Genomic DNA, 19,629 nt, shown 5'->3' with positions numbered 1-19,629 from the left:
CTACAAATCCTACACGAACTTGGTTCCCCGAACCAAGTTTGCCGATCCAAGTTCCTAGTGTATGGGGCCCTTAAGAGTGGGGATTAACTCCTGAAAGGATTTTAATGAGTATGAAGGCGATAGTGACTGAAATGTGGTTTGATAATCATTATCACTATAACAGACAAGCAATGTACAAACATATATCCAAATAGTACTACAGATATGAATATACACCCAACAATGATTGGTTTGATGTTGTGATAGTGATATGTTCATAATAAAATCACATTTATTTCGGAGTGTTCGAAGGTAACACATAGAGGAGAACATTAAAATATCTACAATTTTAAACAAGAAAAATTGAAAAAAGAAAGTTTCAAATATTGAAAAAGAAGAAACACGGAAATTGATTTGGAACACTCAGGAAATAATAATGTTAGACTCACTCGGATCCCTCTTGTGAAAAAGTTCCTGAAATCGTGTGTCTTGGAAGAAAACAAATTATAAAATTAGGAACAGATTTTGATCTACAAGTAGTACAATTTGAAATTTTATTAAGTGTTAGTGATGTATAAATAGAAAAATTGTTGACTACGTCGATTAATTCGAGTGGAGTTTTTGAAATTATTGTGTTTCATATTGCCTGAAAAATGAATAAGATCATGTCTGATAACAAACTACTAACGAACAAATAGATAACTAAAGTAATTTAATAATACGAGGAAGCTACATTCTTGAATATACACTATTTCAACATTGATGCCATTTTCAAGTGATATCAATACTTTATTTTTAATTTTATTTTTATTTATATTTGTATTACAAGTAGCCCTATACAGAAAAGAGATAAAAAACTAGTAGTTAACTAAGATTGATGTGGGAAAATAGTCTCCTTATCAATAAGAAAGCGCCTAGCCCATACTCGTATCATGAGAGTACACCGGGTTGCCTATACTAGATTCTGTAGGATGAGATAGACACAGAACTCAAATCAGACTTGTGTTGAGCAGATTTCTATTCATCTTTAGCACAACATTACTCAGTCTCTTTTTATCAGCAATTACTTATACACTAGTTACTTAAATATTGTATTTCATGTAATAAATCATCTAAATAGCATGCTACCAGAGTATCAACTACCAAGTACTTTCTCAATCAAAACATATAATCTATTTGAGCTAATCAAATCATTTTACAACAGAGGAAACATACTTTCTAATATCCAACCTTCTCTATGATATTACTGATATAAAATACTAGTACCTGAGGGTTTTCTATTCTTATTCTACGATATAACTGATCTTCAATAATCGCACTATGAAATGATTCCTATTCCTACAGGTGTTCTTGCTACGTCTAAACCTTACTACTACCAACTCGTAAAACTACCATGAAAGTACAATGCCCACTAATCAACACTATCCATGAAACAATGCATCCTCATTGAGCCAGAGCAGCTAGTACGGTGACAGTTCCTAGCAGCATGTACCAAATCGATGTCGCAGTTTCTATGGTAGCATGTCAAACTCGACTTAACTTACAATCCCCGTGCTATGGGTCGTTTCTCAATGATTAGAACCAGATTGAACAATGCTACATTGTTGTGTGATGTAATGGCTTACAAGGCACATCTGCTTGTTCATCTCCAGCTAGTGTCACTGTTACTCTGACATTGAAAATTGTTCCCCCAACCCTATTCATAACTGTTCATCATCCTACGGTACCAAGCTGGTCCTCTAACATATCAGCTGTTCCCTCTCCCATATCAGCTGTTCCCTCTTCTATATCAGCTGTTCCCTCTTCTATATCAGCTGTTTAGGATTGTGTGGCAAAGAGGACCTAGAGTCCTACCTGCCCCTAAACTCCTAAACTAATAAACTCCTAAACTCCAACCTTAAGGCTGTGCAAAAGCTAAAAAATAAACTTTCTACTTGTGATATTTTTCTAAGTTTTTTCGATTTGTAAATCATCAAGCTATCAAAATGAAAAAGTTTTCTCAGGAAAACATTTTTCTTTCCGATCATTACTTTTTGAGATATGAGCGCTTGAAGTTTGAATTTTTGGGACAGAACATTTCAAATTCGGTAGGACATAAATCCATGAGATTTAGAGGTTAGATTCTTCATGGTATTGTTGATCTAGTAAAACAGAACTTTTCTGAAAATATCAATTTCTGAAAAAGTTATGACTGTAAAGGACACAGTGACTTTATTATGCATGTAATCCGACGGCAAAAAATATATTGAATCTATTGTATAGAAAACGTTCGGGCACGACTGAAATAAAAGGGCGTTTACATTTATCGATTAAGTTTCCTTGAATTCAAATTCTTTGAAGTCAGCTTAAAATGGATGTATTTTGAAAACTTAAGTCAAGTTTCAATAGAAACTTTAATCCACTACACAAATGTAGACCCTTCTTTAATGGTGAGGTCCATATTATAATGGCAGTGGAGAAGAAAGGAAACAGCGTTACCTATCCTCTGACTTGCCACTGCCTACTACAGACGATATCTAATACCAGTATCTCTAATGTAATATTAACTGTTCATTTTTTTGAAAAAATAATCAATTATATTTTATTCGTCATGAAAATATATTTTTCAATGATTACATTTCATACAAACAATACAATGATTACATATATATTACAAAGATACATTTCTATAATTGGGATTGAATATCTTCTAAATTAATTCATTTATACAATAAGTACATTATCAAAATGATAGGGAGAGGAGAAATAATGTAACCTTGTACTATTACTCTCCCAAATTTAGATAACACATAGTCCGAAATAGGTTAAGTCTTGTAGTTCTTCAACTCACAACATTTTCAGTCCCCAAGTATTTTCACAAAGTAGATTTTCAAATTTAGATGCTTCAAAACTAAAGATAAAAAAAATATTTCAAATTTTATAACTAAAATAGGAAATATTCACATATTAAAAATCTAATTTTGAAGAATTACCGAAAAACAAACTTAATTCTGAAATGAATCTTTACATTGTTAAACGATCTGGCAATGTTTCAGAGGTAGAAAAGGATAGCGCTATCAAGCGCTAGACAAGGATAGCAGCACCAATGTTCATCAAATACTGCCATTATAACGAGGACCTCACTGTATCCTGTATTCTCGAATGATAGACAAGGATAGCAGCACCAATGTTCATCAAATACTGCCATTATAACGTGGACCTCACTGTATCCTAAACTCACTCAACCTACTATAAACTACTAAAATATACCTAGTAGCACATCACGAGAAAGCATCTGGCTTCCATTGTTGGCAATGGTTTCCAAACGGCTTTCAGGGACCTTCTCGTGCTACAACAGGCTATCGTTCATTGTTGTAGTGGGGCCATCAACCACAAGCCATCAACGTGAATCTCCAAGGGAAATCGAAATAGTTGGCGTTCATCAGCCAACTTGATGTGAACTACGGTAGTTCGAAAGTTGGTTGATGATGGTCATGGTGTGTAGTCTATTACCAGAGAATAGCTATACATTGGATAGCTATAGATTGTTTATTCTATGGTAATACCCTATGTAGTTGGCTTTGCACCCTGGGGAGAGCCGGTAAACTAGCCTGACGTTAATGTCCTTATATAGTAACCATACCTTGGAGTTGTTATTAGTTGTAACAACAATCGTTACTAGTTGTAACATGAATTGTTATTGGTAGTTTATAAGTTGTAAGGTTATAAGTACTTTGGTTGAGTTTTAATAGTCCAGTACTTGAGTTTATTTATTTTAGTTCAGTAGTGGTTCATCTACACCTTTTATTACATTACATTTATTACATTCCTTAATCACAACATCAAATTAATGATTGGGAGAGAATCAACAGGATAAACCCAAAACTGTTCCTCTCCCTAATTTTGATAAAAATAGATCAAATGAGGTTATGAAAACACTTTTATAAAGATCACAAAAATTTACAGTCCAAATATACTTTCCCAACTGTATTTGAGAAAGTATCAATTGTAATTGAGAATAGTCATTTGTATTTGAGAAAACGTCAGATGTAAATGAGAATAGTCATTTGTATTTGAGAAAACGTCAGATGTAAATGAGAATAGTCAATTGTATTTGAGAAGTCATCACTTGTAGTTGAGAATAGTGAATTTTATTTGAGAAAGTATAATTTCAATTTGAGATCATACGAATTGAAATCGAGAAGTTGTCAGTTGTAATTGGGAAATGATTTTAAAAAACCAGTGCTTCCAGTACTCAATTTTTCATAACTGTACTCATAAAAAAATAATATGATAATTTAATATTCCAATAAAACGTTTAGTTTTTAAATAGAAAATTATTTTCAAGCCCCAAAATTGAAGAGTTGCTTGATCAAGATATTCAATTGATTGATGATAAAGTTCAATTGCGCCTTGAGCATAGAAAATTTGATCTTCATCAAGTGTAATATTTCACAAAATGTTTAGAGACAAATGTCGTGTTGCCAATACATACATGGAAATGATACTCATTAATCATTCGTAAACAGTGCAGGGGAAATAATTTCACTATTGAAAATATTAATTTGCCCTCATGCAAAGCATATGGTAATAATTTGAATAGTACAGTATTCTTTCCTGCTCAGATCAAACCTGTATTGTAGGCTACAGAAGAGCCACGACATGTCAATTGGAAATTTTCTCATTTTCAATTGATATCCTCTCATTTACATTTGACGATTTCTCAAATACAATTTACTACTCTCATTTACATGTGATGACTTACCAAATACAATTGACTATTCTCATTTACATCTGACATTCTCTTAATTACAAGTGACTATTCTCAAATGCAATTGACTATTCTCATCTACATCTGACATTCTCTCAATTACAAGTGTCTATTCTCAAATACAATTGATACTTTCTCGAATTAACTTGATACTTTCTCAAATAAAATTGAAAAAGGTGTAGTAGTTTATCATTACCAGTTTAGTGCCTTGTTAATGGTGTGATAAACCAGAAAGTTTGACAAACTCCCAAAAAACAGTTTTATTTTCCATCAAGTTCTCATTTGATCAAAAATCAGCTCGAGTAGGCATCTTCAGTATGTCAAGTTTCCAGCTCGTCAAGTTCCAGTTGCTCTCAAAAAGCCCAGTGGATATAGTATTATATATTCAATTAAAAAATAATCGAATAGTTCCAAACAATATACCGAAATTATTGACATTTTAAAAAATAAAAAACCTAACCCTTAGGCCGGTTACAGAGCTCGACCGACCGTCAGTGCGTATGTACCATCCTGACAGTACGCATCGATGAATCAGTTTTACACATTCAGAGCTCGACCGACCGTTGAGTGCGTATGCACCATACTGACTATACATAAGTTTTCTGACTCACAAATGGACGCCATTACAGATTGTTATTGCAGCTTATTATCTTCGTAAATGAAAGATTAAAAGACGTAGATATCGAGTTCACCCAATGGTAGCCCAAAGAGCATTTCAAAGGGAATTGAGTACCATTATATACATCATTACTTGAGGTGAAGATACATTTTTCAACTACCTCAGAATGTCCATCAGAAATTCTGATGAGTTATTTCGAGCTTGTATCACCATTGGGAATACTTGCAGTCACTTTAAGCTATACGGATCAAATAAATGTAGATAATATTAATAATATATCATTTTTTTCAATAAAAATTAGAAATGATTGAAGAATGTATAGAAAAACTCTGAATTCAAATATGACACTATTATTAAATACCAATAATTTGTATTACCAATTATTGTAAAAATGCAGTGAAATAGACGAATTGTTATTATTTATTGAATTCACTCATTATGCTATTCAATTTAATATCAACTGATTGTCGGGCAGAGGTGTCAGCACATTGGCTATGTTGCGATCGGGCTACTGATCGGTACAGCTCTGAAAGATTCTATTTGTTTCAATAGCGCGTCAGTCGACCGATGGAACGGATGCGCACGAGCTCGACCGATGGTTTTCGTACGCTGTATAAAACGCGTGGTCCTGACCGTACGCGTGCGTGCCGTCAGTCCTGCTCTGTACGGATACATGGAATATCTATGGAAAAGACAAGCGCGACTGACGTACGCACTGACGGTCGGTCGAGCTCTGTAACCTTCAACCTCCAACTAACTTCTCCTCAACCCAGACTAAACTAAACTTAACTAACTCAACCTAAAATATTGTTTATTGTTCACTTTTTCCTTGTATCAGTTCTTCTACTGTTTCCTTTTCTGTAAAATTGGTGTTGTACCGTTGGAAGTTGAATAAATAAATATTCTCACTAATCTCTAACCAGTGTGCAACGGTGTAGCTGACAGCCTGCAACAAAATCTGACGGACTGAACGGCCCAACTTCCCATTTTTGTTTCAGTTTTATCAAGAAATGGGGTATTTGTTGAACTGACAACTTGAGGAACTGAAACCCTCCCATAACACCACAGCACAGTACAGTAGAGTACAGTACAGTACATACAATAAAGCCCAACTTCCCACTTTTGTTTCAGTTTATCAATAAATGGGTATTTGTTGAGCTGACAACTTGACGAACTGAAACCCTCCCATAACACTACAGCACAGTACAGTACAATACATACAATACAGTACTTCAAATCAAACTAATTTATGCACTCGTGAAATAAAAAAAAATGTACGATGAATAGACAAAAATACATACAATGAACAACACTTTTCTGAATTCTCGCATACAACAGCTTTTAAAACAACTTAGATAATTCTATAGATATTTCTGAAATTGACTGTATAAACAGCGATATGGGTACATATAATAAACAACATTTTTCTGGATTTCACATAAAAAACTAGATTTTCAAAGGAAGGACTTGAAAAATACTCACTTTTTGCGTGAAAGACGACCTGGTGACACTGTTCTCTCGCGATTTACTCTTCTCGTGACTCTGGGTCTTCCGGGACCCCTGACTCCTGGTGAGGGCGAACACCTCCGCCAGCCTCGCTCTGGCCGACTTGCTACCCCCACCACCAGTGCCGCCTCCGACCACCGCCCCCGCACCCTGCTTGGTGGCCTGCATGCTGTTGCGACGCGACGGAAACACCAGGTGCTCGATGTTCGGCGTGTAGCTCGGGTCATTGCGCACCACCTGTTACAAAACGTTAAACTGTCGGTCCCGGCTGAAGTATAACAGTCGTAAGGCCCATTGACGGCTCAAATTATAGATATATTCAGGCGGTGGGACCTTCCCGAAAGGGACTCCCCACCAACAAAAGCCATACGTATTTACCACCTGTTACAAAATGTCATCGTTCCGTAAGAGTCAACAGAATTTAACTTTGTTTGATACCATGTAGGTGAAAAGCAAGGAAGTAATAGCAATGTACCACCTATAGTATATGCAAGACCTGGCAATACATTGTCATTTGTGATAAGAATCAATCAATCAATCAATCAATAGTGAGGTCCACGTTATAATGGCAGTACAGAAAGATAGAAGAACAACGTTGTTTTGCCGATCTTCACTGTCTTGTCAATGCCTTCTTGCACTTCCTACGTAAACAAAGCCGTAGTGCATTCGTCTGACGTCAGCACAGATAGGGCTCATACTCCAATAAAAACACTAGCTGATATAGATCAGATGAAATCAACAAATTTTCATTGGTGTAGGAGCCCTACCTGTGCTGACGTCACACGAATGCACTACGGCTTTGTTTACGGAGTAGTGCTTCTTGACGGTAGCTTGTACAGGTTTATTAATGCAATATTGATTGTTCCTTATTTATTTATTTATTTATAATTTGTACAAAGTAGCACTAATTGGGAGAGAAAAATTAAGGATACTCCTTGTACTATTTCTCTCCCAAATTTAGATAACATTATAAAAGTCCGAAATAGGGTTATGGTTTCACTTTTCTAAAATTAAGTTCATTTTCTCTAAAAAACAACAAAAATCGTTTGAAATAATCAATTATATTTTATTTCGTTTTCAATAATTTCATAATGCATTTCCATAATTAAGATGGAATATTTTGTTGATTAATTATCAATTCTACATAATGTTAAAAGCCGATCTGGCAACAGAGCAAAGCGAGAGGGATGGCGTTATCCGCTTTGTTGAATGATAGAAAAGGATAGCAATACCATTACTAATCAAACACTGCCATTATAACGTGGACCTCACTATAGAATACATTGTATTATACATAGACTTATTAAATCAAAGTTGAAACATGTTTCTGAGTAAATTAAAAAAGGGCTCTTGGATTTATTATTTTTATTTCTTGATACATTGTAAGTATATAATGTATTATATTCTAGGTAGATACATAGATAAATGACTTTTATTTACACATTACAATAAAAGTGATGTGGGCGAAATTGAGGCAATAAAAGCCCCCTCTTCCATTTAACCCACGATGATAAGTTACAAAAAATAATAATATTCATTACAATAGCAATTATAATTGAGGTACATTGAGTAATAGCATGGAGTATCTAATAGTTAAATTCGAATCAATTCAAGAAATATTTTTCCTCTCCAATGATACAAACCGCTTCAATCAACTCCTCTGAATAATATGATTTATGAGTTGTAGAAACATTATTATAAAACAAAAATCCCAATTAAATGCTGTAATCCACCCCGAAGACTTCTGCTACTGCAAATAAATGACAACAGGGTGAAACAGCTAGATGGAAATTCAATGAACGCTACTATACAAAAATCATTTGTCAGCCCGGGATTTGAACTCAGTACCTCCTAATTGCTCGTCAGGAATGCTTACCCTTACACCAAACTGACAATCTCTGGATAACAGCGCTCATTTTAAACAAAGCCATAGCGGCCAGCCAGTCTACAGATGAAAATAAATTGGGAGTTGCATTCCCAATTAAACAAATGAAACTTCCAATTTATTTCAATCTGTAGTTGTAGAATCGGTTCCCAGTGGTTCGGAACACACCTAAAACTGAAGGCCCATTCACCTCTCATAATCATCCGCCTCTCCACCCACACCCAAGCTAGAGCTCATGTAGACATCACCCTTATAAAAAAAACAAACATGTTTCAGTAATAGTAACAAAAATACAGCGAATCAATATTCTTCACATGGATCTCTGTGCCAAGAAGAGTCTGAAGAGATTCATCTCAACTGTGTAGAGGAAGTTTTTGAAAAAATTTAATCACTAAGAAAAATATAATTATATAAAAGATAGAAAAGATGAAGGGAGGTGAAGCCAACAAAAAATATATTTTGGAAAACAAAAAGAAGAGCAATGGAAAGACTTCATAACTGTATTAAAATAGGCTTCATAACTCTATTTTTTTATAGATCGTCCATCACAGCAGCTGTCGGGCTGTCCATCACACACATCCGTAGAGACATCAACAATTGGAAAAAGTCAGTATTTCAGTCCAGATACCTGGCAAGGCAAGAGTCATGAGTTTGAAGGAAACTCAATGGAAGAGAAAAATATGACAACAGTAATAATGGTGTGGAGGGTGTATTAGAAGAGCAATAAGAGAATAATTATCAACAAACAACGAAAAATAAAGGGAAATTATCAAATAACTACTAAAGAGTACCAATAAAAAATTATTTGAAACGCATAAAGCTGAGTTAAACAGACTTGAGCGCTACGAACACGCACATTCCAAGTTTCATCAGCTGATTACTAGTAGTTCTGTGAACAGTAGACTTCGCGCTCAGTAAGTTACATTGATCTGTTGTTATGTTCTCTGAAAAATTAATAAATAATTTATCAATTTAAAGTGCTTAGAAAAAATCCTAAATAAACATAGAGCTTTCTGTCCTATCGTACCGTGACGTGTCGTCCCGGAATGTGAGTGTGAGCGCTGTTATCAGGTCTGGCTTCAACTGTCTTCAACGTTGATGGAAAGATACATTTTCAAGATGTTCAACGTTTTTGAACGGGTAGTATTATAGTCAACTGTCTACTAACGTTGATGGAAAGATACATTTTCAAGATGTTCAGCGTTTTTATACCCGTTCAACGGGTAGTATTATAGTCCACAGGACAGCTGATTTATGATGAGTAATTCTAAAGTATGATTTTTACGGTAATATTGGCGTTCAAAAGAGACTCTTTTTCCATTTATATTATCCTTAAAATGCAAAATTTCAAAAAACCGTATGTATACGTCAAAATTCAAAAAGGAACATACTGTCAAATTTCATGAAAATCTATTGCTGCGTTTCGCTGTAAATGCGGAACATAACTATATAAATATAAACCAAACTATTAACATAAAGAGAAATGCAAAACAGACGACTTGAATCTTAAGGTGCGTACAGATATACGCGCCGCGAACATGAGCAATTCACTTTTAATCAGCTGACTATATCTGTATTTTTATAGAAACGGTATAAGATATAGATGTAAAAAGCTTGGCATCAGCTGATTAAAAGTGAATTGCTCATGTTCGCGGCGCGTAAATCTTTACGCACCTTTAGACCTCACTTCGCTCAGTCAATAGCTGTATTTGTACAGTAAAGATACAGATTCAATAAGAGTAGCATCAGCTGATGAGGAGTGAAACGCGCTTGTTCGTATCGCTTAAGTCTGCACGCACCTCTAAAGAAGCAGTATGAAGAATCACTGAGAAACCAAGAGTATTAGAAGCGTAATCTCTGTCGTTTTTACTTTCCTTGCCCTATTACCATAGGTAAGGAAAGTATTGCTTTCCGAAAAAAATTAAGGTACCCCAATTTCTAAATCTCTATACGTTTCAAGGTCCCCTGAGTCCAAAAAAGTGGTTTTTGGGCATTGGTCTGTATGTGTGCGTGTGTGTGTGTGTGTGTGTGTGTGTGTGGTGTGTGTGTGTGTGTGTGTGTTGTGTGTGTGTGTGTGTATGTGTATGTGCGTCTGTGTACACGATATCTCATCTCCCAATTAACGGAATGACTTGGAATTTGGAACTTAAGGTCCTTACACTATGAGGATCCGACACGAACAATTTCGATCAAATGCAATTCAAGATGGCGGCTAGAATGGCAAAAATGTTGTCAAATCAGGGTTTTTCGCGATTTTCTCGAAAATGGCTCCAACGATTTTGATCAAATTCATTCCTAAAATAGTCATTGATAAGCTATATCAACTGCCACAAGTCCCAAATCTGTAGAAATTTCAGGAGCTCCGCCCCATCTATGCAAAGTTTGATTTTAGATTTCCAATTATCAGGTATCAGATATAATTTAAACGGAAAATTTAGAGTAGAAAAGATTGAGCATGAAAATCTCTTCAATTAATGTCCAGTAACATTTTTACCTAAAATTGAGAATAAGCTTGAAATATGAGAAAATGTGATTATTCAATTGCAAACTGTTGATTCTATTAAATCATTCACATTGAATGAAAAAGACTGAGAAATTGTCAAAAAACCACTGATTTATTGATAATTAGAAAGACCGGTTTCGGTTATTACACCATTGTGAATCTCTGATAAACTAAAACTAAATACAAGAGCAGCAGAATTTATACTTTAGAATTTTTTAGTACTAGTAGGCGAGTACTGCTATGCGTCATGGGCATGAACGCCTGCCATTGGCCCAGCTAGACAGTCTACTCCCACTCAACGGTTTGACAAAATGGCGGCTTAAGCAACAGAATCGCCATGATAACAAAAATTTACTTTCAGTACAAAATAAGAACCAAGAAAACAAGTGTGAAATAAGATAATAAAACAAATATGTAAATGGAAAAACTATTGACTAATGGATGTATGCTAACAATTTTATGATAAAAGTAAATTCGAAGTGTTGTATTGGTTGAAATGAATCTGGTCATTTGAACTATACTGGGAATTTTCCTTAATTACCCTTGTTATTTCTAAAGCGAGTGCGCCACACCAGATTTTTAGTATATAGTTGATGGGTGATAGAAGTAGCTTTTTAGCTTTTCTAGTCCCCAGTCCCTTGGCGTTATCCCTGTTCTCTTTAGTGTATGGATGATGGCTCATGGAAGTAGCTTTTCAGCTTTTCTAGTCACTAGTCACGTACTCATTTCTATCAAAATACAGTTTTAGACCGCATTTAACATTATCTATTCAGACCAATGAATATAAAAATCAACCCAAATTACAAATTCACCAACTCGACTACTCTCATCAACGTGAAGCCGAAACAATACATTTCCAATACCTGCAATCCAAAGCTGGTATTGTGTTTCCATCTCTACATTCCCATTCAGTAGGCAGTATATTATGTGATATATGCAAGCTGCGGATTTCTAGAATAATTGGAATCCATACGTATACGAACAGCCTGCTGCAATTCACGATTGGGAAATGGAAACCTATCTCACTCCACTACAGCAGTCCATTGAAATGACATCTGTAATACTATTCGACATTTTAATCTGTAATCTGACGATTTTTGTCCTCAACATATTAATCCCATATTATTCTCAATAAACGGGTTCAGATGAAAACTTATCAACCCCAATGAATAAGTTATTAGGAGCTTTTATTCTGATTGATATAGGTATTTTCATTATTTGAAGAGTATTATGATATACGAGTACATAATGTTGTCTAATTAATTATTAATATCATGAAGTGAGAGCGTATCCTGAATGAAAAGACTGTATGTTGTCCAATATTTGTTAAAAATCGAGATACCGGTTCCGGTTGTTAAACAATTATCAATCACTGGTGAACTAAAACTACAATAAAGTAAAGGGAGCAGTAAAGAAGTGTTACTTTCTAATCCATTCAAACCAATTCATTCGTACTTTCAGAGCTTCGAGTAGTTATAGTTTGAAGCAGTCTGAAGGTGATTATTGTGGTAGTTATCCACAAATGTCTGTTTGTGTGTTAGTTTGTTTGTTTGTCTGTTTGTTTGTTCGCTATAGACGTAAAAACTACTTGACAGAACGGCATGTATGTTAAGACAAATGTCAAATAAATGCAGTCTTCCAACTATGAAAACGCTTCATCATTCACTGGTACACTCCCATCTGGCCTATGGTTTATGCATCTACGGAGCCACGACCAGAGCAATCTTGATAGAATTCTTATTCAACAGAAAAAAGCACTCAGAATAATGATGAATCTAAAAAGAATGGACTCTGTAAAACTGGTTTTTTCGCAGCTTGGCATTCTTACAGTTTACGGGCAATATGTATTTGATGTTATCATGTATGTTAGGAATTACCCTGTAGAAGAACTACGGAATGAGACTCATGGGTACAATACTAGATTTGGGAGGATAACGGAAAGACATAGGTTAGAATTTTTCAAGAAAAAGACGCACTACATGGGAAGGAAATACTTCACAATGCTGCCTTTAGAACTACAGGCAATACAGAACATGAAAAAATTAAGTGTAAAACTCAAGGAGTTTTTAATATCATTGTGTCTGTACTCCCTGCACGAGTTTGCAGAGAGCACTGTGCGTTTGTGATTGTTGATTATCGATTTTTGTTTATTTATATAGGAGGTTTAAGACTTACTACTTTTTACTCTTCTACTACATTTTATGTTTATGTTGTTTGTATATTGACGCTGTTCCTAATGTACCTGTACATGTTTATGAATAAAGGTTTTTACTTCCCTTGCCCTATTACCATAGGTAAGGAAAGTATTGCTTTCCGAAAAAAATTAAGGTACCCCAATTTCTAAATTTCTATACGTTTCAAGGTCCCCTGAGTCCAAAAAGCTCGTTTTTGGGTATTGGTCTGTATATATATATATATATATATATATATATGTGTTGTGTGTGTATATATGAGTGTATGTGCGTCTGTGTACACGATATCTCATCTCCCAATTAACGGAATGACTTGAAATTTGGAACTTAAGGTCCTTACGATATAAGTATCCGACACGAACAATTTCGATCTGATGCAATTCAAAATGGCGAAAATGTTGTCAAAAACAGGGTTTTTTGCAATTTCTCGAAAACGGCTCCAACGATTTTGATCAAATTCATACCTAAAATAGTCATCGATAAGCTCTATCAACTGCCACAAGTCCCATTCTGTAAAAATTTCAGGAGCTTCGCCCCATCAATGCAGATAGATTCCCATTATCAGGCTTCAGATACAATTGAAACGAAAAAAATCAAGTGGAGTAGATTGAGCATGAAAATCTCTACAATTAATGTTCAGTAACATTTTCACCTAAAATTGAAAATAAGCTTTAAGTTCGAGAAAATGTGATTATTCAATTGCAAATTATTGTTGATTCTATTAAATCATTCACTAGAGATTCACTGAAGAGATAGCAGACCTCATGTGTGTCTCCAGCGTTATAGCCCTGTCACCAGCTGGCTCAAATCTTTGAATAGTAGAATTGAGATGCGCGGGAACACTAGCGTCAGGTGATCAATTTTCATAACGGCAAGGAAAGTTGTGTGAGTGCGCCACACCAGAATTTTATTTCAATTCAATTCAATTCAAACTTTGGGGATATGTTGTGTGAATATTGGGATGGTTTCCGACCAGAAATTTTAAAAGGGGGCTAATAATTATCAATAAATTATGAATCCATTTTACAGACCCGTGTTTTCGAAATTTGATTCATCTTGATTCAAGATCATATTGTCATAGTATGATTTAGCATCTAAAGTTACCAGCTGTAATAAATACGTCACCCTGTGATAAATTGTGTACTGGTATTGAAACGGTAGTTTGTCTATTGACAATCAACAACTATGAAAACATTAAATTCATCTTTGAAACACTGATTTAACCTATCTATTTTTTTAATTCAACACTTTACTGATAGATATTACTACCATTGGTCTCAATCGATGATTGAGAAGAATATGTTTTCGGAATAATAAATGCTGCATGACTAAGCACATAGGAAGTCCGCATTGAGATGTAAATGAAAATATTGATTGTCAGATAAATTTCATGATTCACCAAATAAAGTCAAGTGTGACATAAGATACATTGACTTTTTGGCGGTACGAAGTTCGCCGGGTCACCATTATCAATCTCTGGTAAACTAAAACTAAAAGTAATGGGCAGCAGTTTATTTACTAACGGTCGAGCACTGTTATTGGTGGAAGCCTCTACCTATCAAGGTGAACGCGTGCGAATTGCTTAGACAAGCCCCTCCCCAATCAGTGGTACAGATGAAATAAAATGGCGAGTCAAACAGCATACAGCAGTGAAATAGAATTGATATTTTATTTTTCCTGAACCACTAATTGGGGAGGGGTTCGTCTAAGCCAATCGCAATTGTTCAAGTTGACAGCTCAAGGCTTTAACCAATAGCAGTGCTCGACCGTTAGTATGAATACCGCTGTTTTTTTCAAGCGTTTTATTGGGCGTCTTTTTAAGCCACAATCCAATCAGCTAATCGGAGAGCTTCCTGTCCTGCCGACTCCATACACGCCGTCTGAAAATGCCTGAAAAAACGCTTAATATCGTCTGGCCCTCAGAATAAACACTGCTGTTCTTTACTTGTAGTCTTAGTTCATCAGATAGCTATTGATAATGGTGTAACAACTGAGATTGATTTTTGAAAAATCTTTGGTTGGATAACATCTAGTCTTTTTATTCAGAATGGATAACTACCACAATATCGCTTACAAAACTATTCTGAAAGTACGAGTAAATTACCATAAAGTAAGGAGATAGAAGTTACATTCTATACTCTTTGGTCCCATAATCATAGTGTTCTATCAAGAAAAAAAAAAGTATGTATACAAATTATTTCTGACATCCCAGATATTACGTAGATAAAATGGATTGAAAAATAACACTACATTTGATATTTTGAGATGGATGTTACAGATTATTTCAATCAATAATGATTCAGGATTTCGAAAGGTATTATCCTCTAGAAAATTCATTGACTGGAATTCCTGTAGTGGAGCTTAATTGCCGACTTATACGGACCAGAGGAGTTCTCCAGGAATGCAACTAGTAGATAGCAATTCCTGTTATGTAATACCATAACAGGTAATGATACTATTACAAATACCGGTTAATTCCTCTCTCAACCTCTCTCAACATCTCTGGAGTGGAGCTTGGATACTGACTGAGCTCTTCAAACAGGGCCAATTTTCCTGGTATACGAGTAGTTCCAGCTCAAGCAGACATTACATTCCTGATTTAATGATTAGAACCTAGTGGAGCGGCGAAGGTAGAGAGAGGCAGAATAGATAGCTGAGAGTGTTGGAAGAATTTATTCAAATGTGTTAGAACATGTGGAGAGACGTAGAAGGTGGGGTAGAAGGTACTGTGGAGAGAACTTTGGATGAATGCATTATTTTCGACATTTTATCATTATTCAGCTACCTTCTCTGTTACCATCCACCTTCATCGCTTCACTATGTGTTCCGCTGTGCTATGTTTAGCACAATGAACACAGGAACATTAGTAGTAGTCGATTTAAAACTACTTCCGACTTGGAGGACCAGAGGAAAATATGGATGCAGCGATGCCGTGCTTAAGCGGACAGCGTTCTGTAGTCTTTAATGAGTGTTCAACACCTCATGATACTCATACCTAGTTTCCTATCTGAAAGCACTGCATCGACTGATCCTGATTATCAACTTGGCAACCAGGCTTCTTTCTATGATATTCTTGATCACTCTAATTGGCTGAACTGGTTCTCCATCTCATTCCAAGCATCTCTGTACCTCCATAATTGCATCTCCATCTCTGTAGGTCCATCTCTGTATCTCAATCTCTGTATCTCCATCACTGCATCTCCATCTCTGTAGGTCCATCACTGCATCTCCATCTCTGTATCTCCATCACTGTATCTCCATCTCTGTATCTCCATCACTGTATCTCCATCTCTGTATGTCCATCACTGCATCTCCATCTCTGTATCTCCATCACTGTATCTCCATCTCTGTATCTCCATCACTGTATCTCCATCTCTGTAAGTCCATCACTGCATCTCCATCTCTGTATCTCCATCACTGTATCTCCATCTCTGTATCTCCATCACTGTATCTCCATCTCTGTAGGTCCATCACTGCATCTCCATCTCTGTAGGTCCATCACTGCATCTCCATCTCTGTAGGTCCATCACTGCATCTCCATCTCTGTATCTCCATCACTGTATCTCCATCTCTGTAGGTCCATCACTGCATCTCCATCACTGTATCTCCATCTCTGTATCTCCATCTCTGCATTTCCATTTCTGCATTTACATCACTGCATCTCCATCACTGTTCCATATATCCCTATAAGTCAAAGGTTGTTTCAATTGTACTACAGTGGATACCACAAAAAATGTTTCTATGAGCAGCATGCTTTAGCCTTTTACCCCAGGATGATCATTATTTCCCGCTTGCATGACAATTTTTCTCATTTCAATTCTTAGTGTTCTTTCAAATTCTCAAAAGATGTTAGATTGTCTTGCTCTGAATTAGTACACGAGTATATTCATATCATAATTCTGTACAAAAAAATTATATAGTATATAAGTAATAAAATAGTATAGTATATAAACTATATTAATACTATAGTTTTTATTATGGTATGCTAATACATTATGTTATACTGTAGTACTACTGCATTTACTGTTATGCTGTACAATATACAACAATTTTGTAAAGTGTTGAAAAGACTAAATTTGATTTGATTTTATTTGTATCCTAAACTACAAACCCCTTGAACTTTTTAGAGTACAGACTCTTGCAGTCTACCAACCACTTGTGTCATTTTAATTCTTGGTGTTCTTTCAAATTCACACAAGATGTTATATTGTCAAGTTTTGTATTAGTACACGATTACCGTAATTCACATTCCCTTGAAATTTAACATAGTACAGACTCTTCCAGTCTACCAACATCCTGTATCATTTAAATTCTTGGAGTTCTTTCAAATTCACACAAGATGATAGATTGTCTAGTTCTGTATTAGTACGCGATTAGTCTTGTTCTCTATTAGTACACAAGAATACTAGAATAAATCCCCTTGAATTTTTTTTAGTGTACTGACTCTTGCAGTCTACCTCTTGTGTCATTTTAATTCTTGGTGTTCTTTCAAATTCACACAAGATGTTAGATTGTCTAGTACCTTATTAGTACACGATTACCCTAAACTATAAAGGTTCACGATTATCCTAAACTATATTAGGACACTCGTATCTCCTTAAACTTTTCCAGAGCTCAGACTTTTGCAGTCTACCAACCTCTTGTGTCATTCCAATTTTTAGTGTTCTCTCAAATTCACACAAGACGTTAGATTATCATGTTCTGTAATAGTACACGATTACCCCAATCTACATCCCCTTGAACTTTTCCAAGTACAGACTTTTTTACTTTATTGATTGATTCTTCATCACAAATGACAATGTATTGTCAGGTCTACCAACATTGCAGTCTACCAACCTCTTCGAAGGAGAGCAGCTTGCCAGGGATGCCCGAGTGCCTTGGCGTGGGCGCCGACTTGAAGAGCGCATGTTGCGCACTGTAGGCTCGTCGCTTGGTCGACCCACTGCTCGCCAGCTGCATGAGGCGACCGCGATGCTGACGCAGCACTCCTGTCTCGTCGGCTACTGCGCAGCTGCGGCTCATACCTGAAACACAAATCAGGATTTATTTATTTATTTTCAAAGGCAACTCTTCACCAGTATTTAAGCCCAGGTGATAATGAGGGGATGAATTACAATATACAATAACATCTCAAGATTTATGTATTGTATCAAGTTCAAAATTCAATATCGCGGACCGAACTCGCTCTGGAGTACAAAAACATATAACATTTATTACGAAAGAAGAAATTATAATAAAATTCATAGTTCATATAGAAATGTTCTATCTTATCACAATAAATTGAGATTAATCCCCAGAGGAATGAAAAAATTTCCCTCACAAAGGCCCGGTTGCACAAAAGCTGGTAAAATTTTAATCCTGATTAATTTCACGTGAACCAAATCGGAGAAGACTATTTCAAAAAGATGGATCCACTGGAATTAATCGGGATTGAAAATAACCGGCTTTTTCGCAACCGACACTAAGTACCTGATTGAATGATTACAAAAGTTCAAAAGCTGAGTCATAATTTTGACACAGTACCATACACATAGCTCGCTCACTCACTTCCATCATCAACAGACGACAAAATAACTATTACCAGCTGGTTTTCCAAGGATGAATAATAATTATCCTTTTAATGTCCTTCAGCGAGTTTTCCCAGGGATGAGACCTAGTGCAATTGAATTTTTATATTATAAACCTACTATGTTCTGAATTTCGTGAGAATCGTTAGAGCCGTTTTCGAGATCCGGTGAAATAAACATATAAAAAGAAATTGCTCGTTTAATAGTATAGGATTCATATATGCCTTTCATCACAGAGAGATTTTTTTGGATGTTCTGCCTTGCCGTATTACCCAATGTCATTTCCTATTCACACTCTTAGACAGTTATAGATAGACACGGCGCATTGTATATCATACTGAAAGTCGATGAAGCCAACATCTAACTGCCAAATCCGCCCACCTGACGTCACAAAAGTTTGTGGTGTTTAAACTTACATTGTTGTTATTCAATGCATTGTTGTTAGCTTGGTTGTGACGTCAAGGTGGGCGGATTTGGCAGTTAGATGTTGGCTTCAGAGGCTAGGCTTCCCAGCGTGTCTATTCTATAAATGGTCTAAGTTCACACTCAAGTTTATAGGTTATATATTGGGTTATTCAAGTTTCATACTAAAATTTTACACCTCCATCCCTGAGTTTTTATTTGATAA

The 19,629-nt window shown here is 35.7% G+C and overlaps 1 protein-coding gene across 1 annotated transcript; it reads right to left on the bottom strand.

Moving 5' to 3' along the window:
• Window positions 1-616: 616 nt before the first annotated feature.
• On the bottom strand, window positions 617-19,283 carry LOC120349281. The gene is made up of 4 exons (XM_039419270.1): window positions 19,274-19,283; window positions 18,271-18,458; window positions 6,831-7,091; window positions 617-625 (listed from the first exon to the last, which is right to left on the bottom strand). Exons 1-4 carry the CDS (start codon window positions 19,281-19,283, stop codon window positions 617-619), a joined length of 468 nt encoding a protein of 155 aa, XP_039275204.1.
• Between the last annotated feature and the right edge of the window lie 346 nt (window positions 19,284-19,629).

Source organism: Nilaparvata lugens, chromosome 1 (assembly GCF_014356525.2).
Source record: "Nilaparvata lugens isolate BPH chromosome 1, ASM1435652v1, whole genome shotgun sequence".
NCBI classification, from domain to species: Eukaryota; Metazoa; Arthropoda; class Insecta; order Hemiptera; family Delphacidae; genus Nilaparvata; species Nilaparvata lugens.
This window is presented reverse-complemented; position numbering and strand designations above follow the sequence as displayed.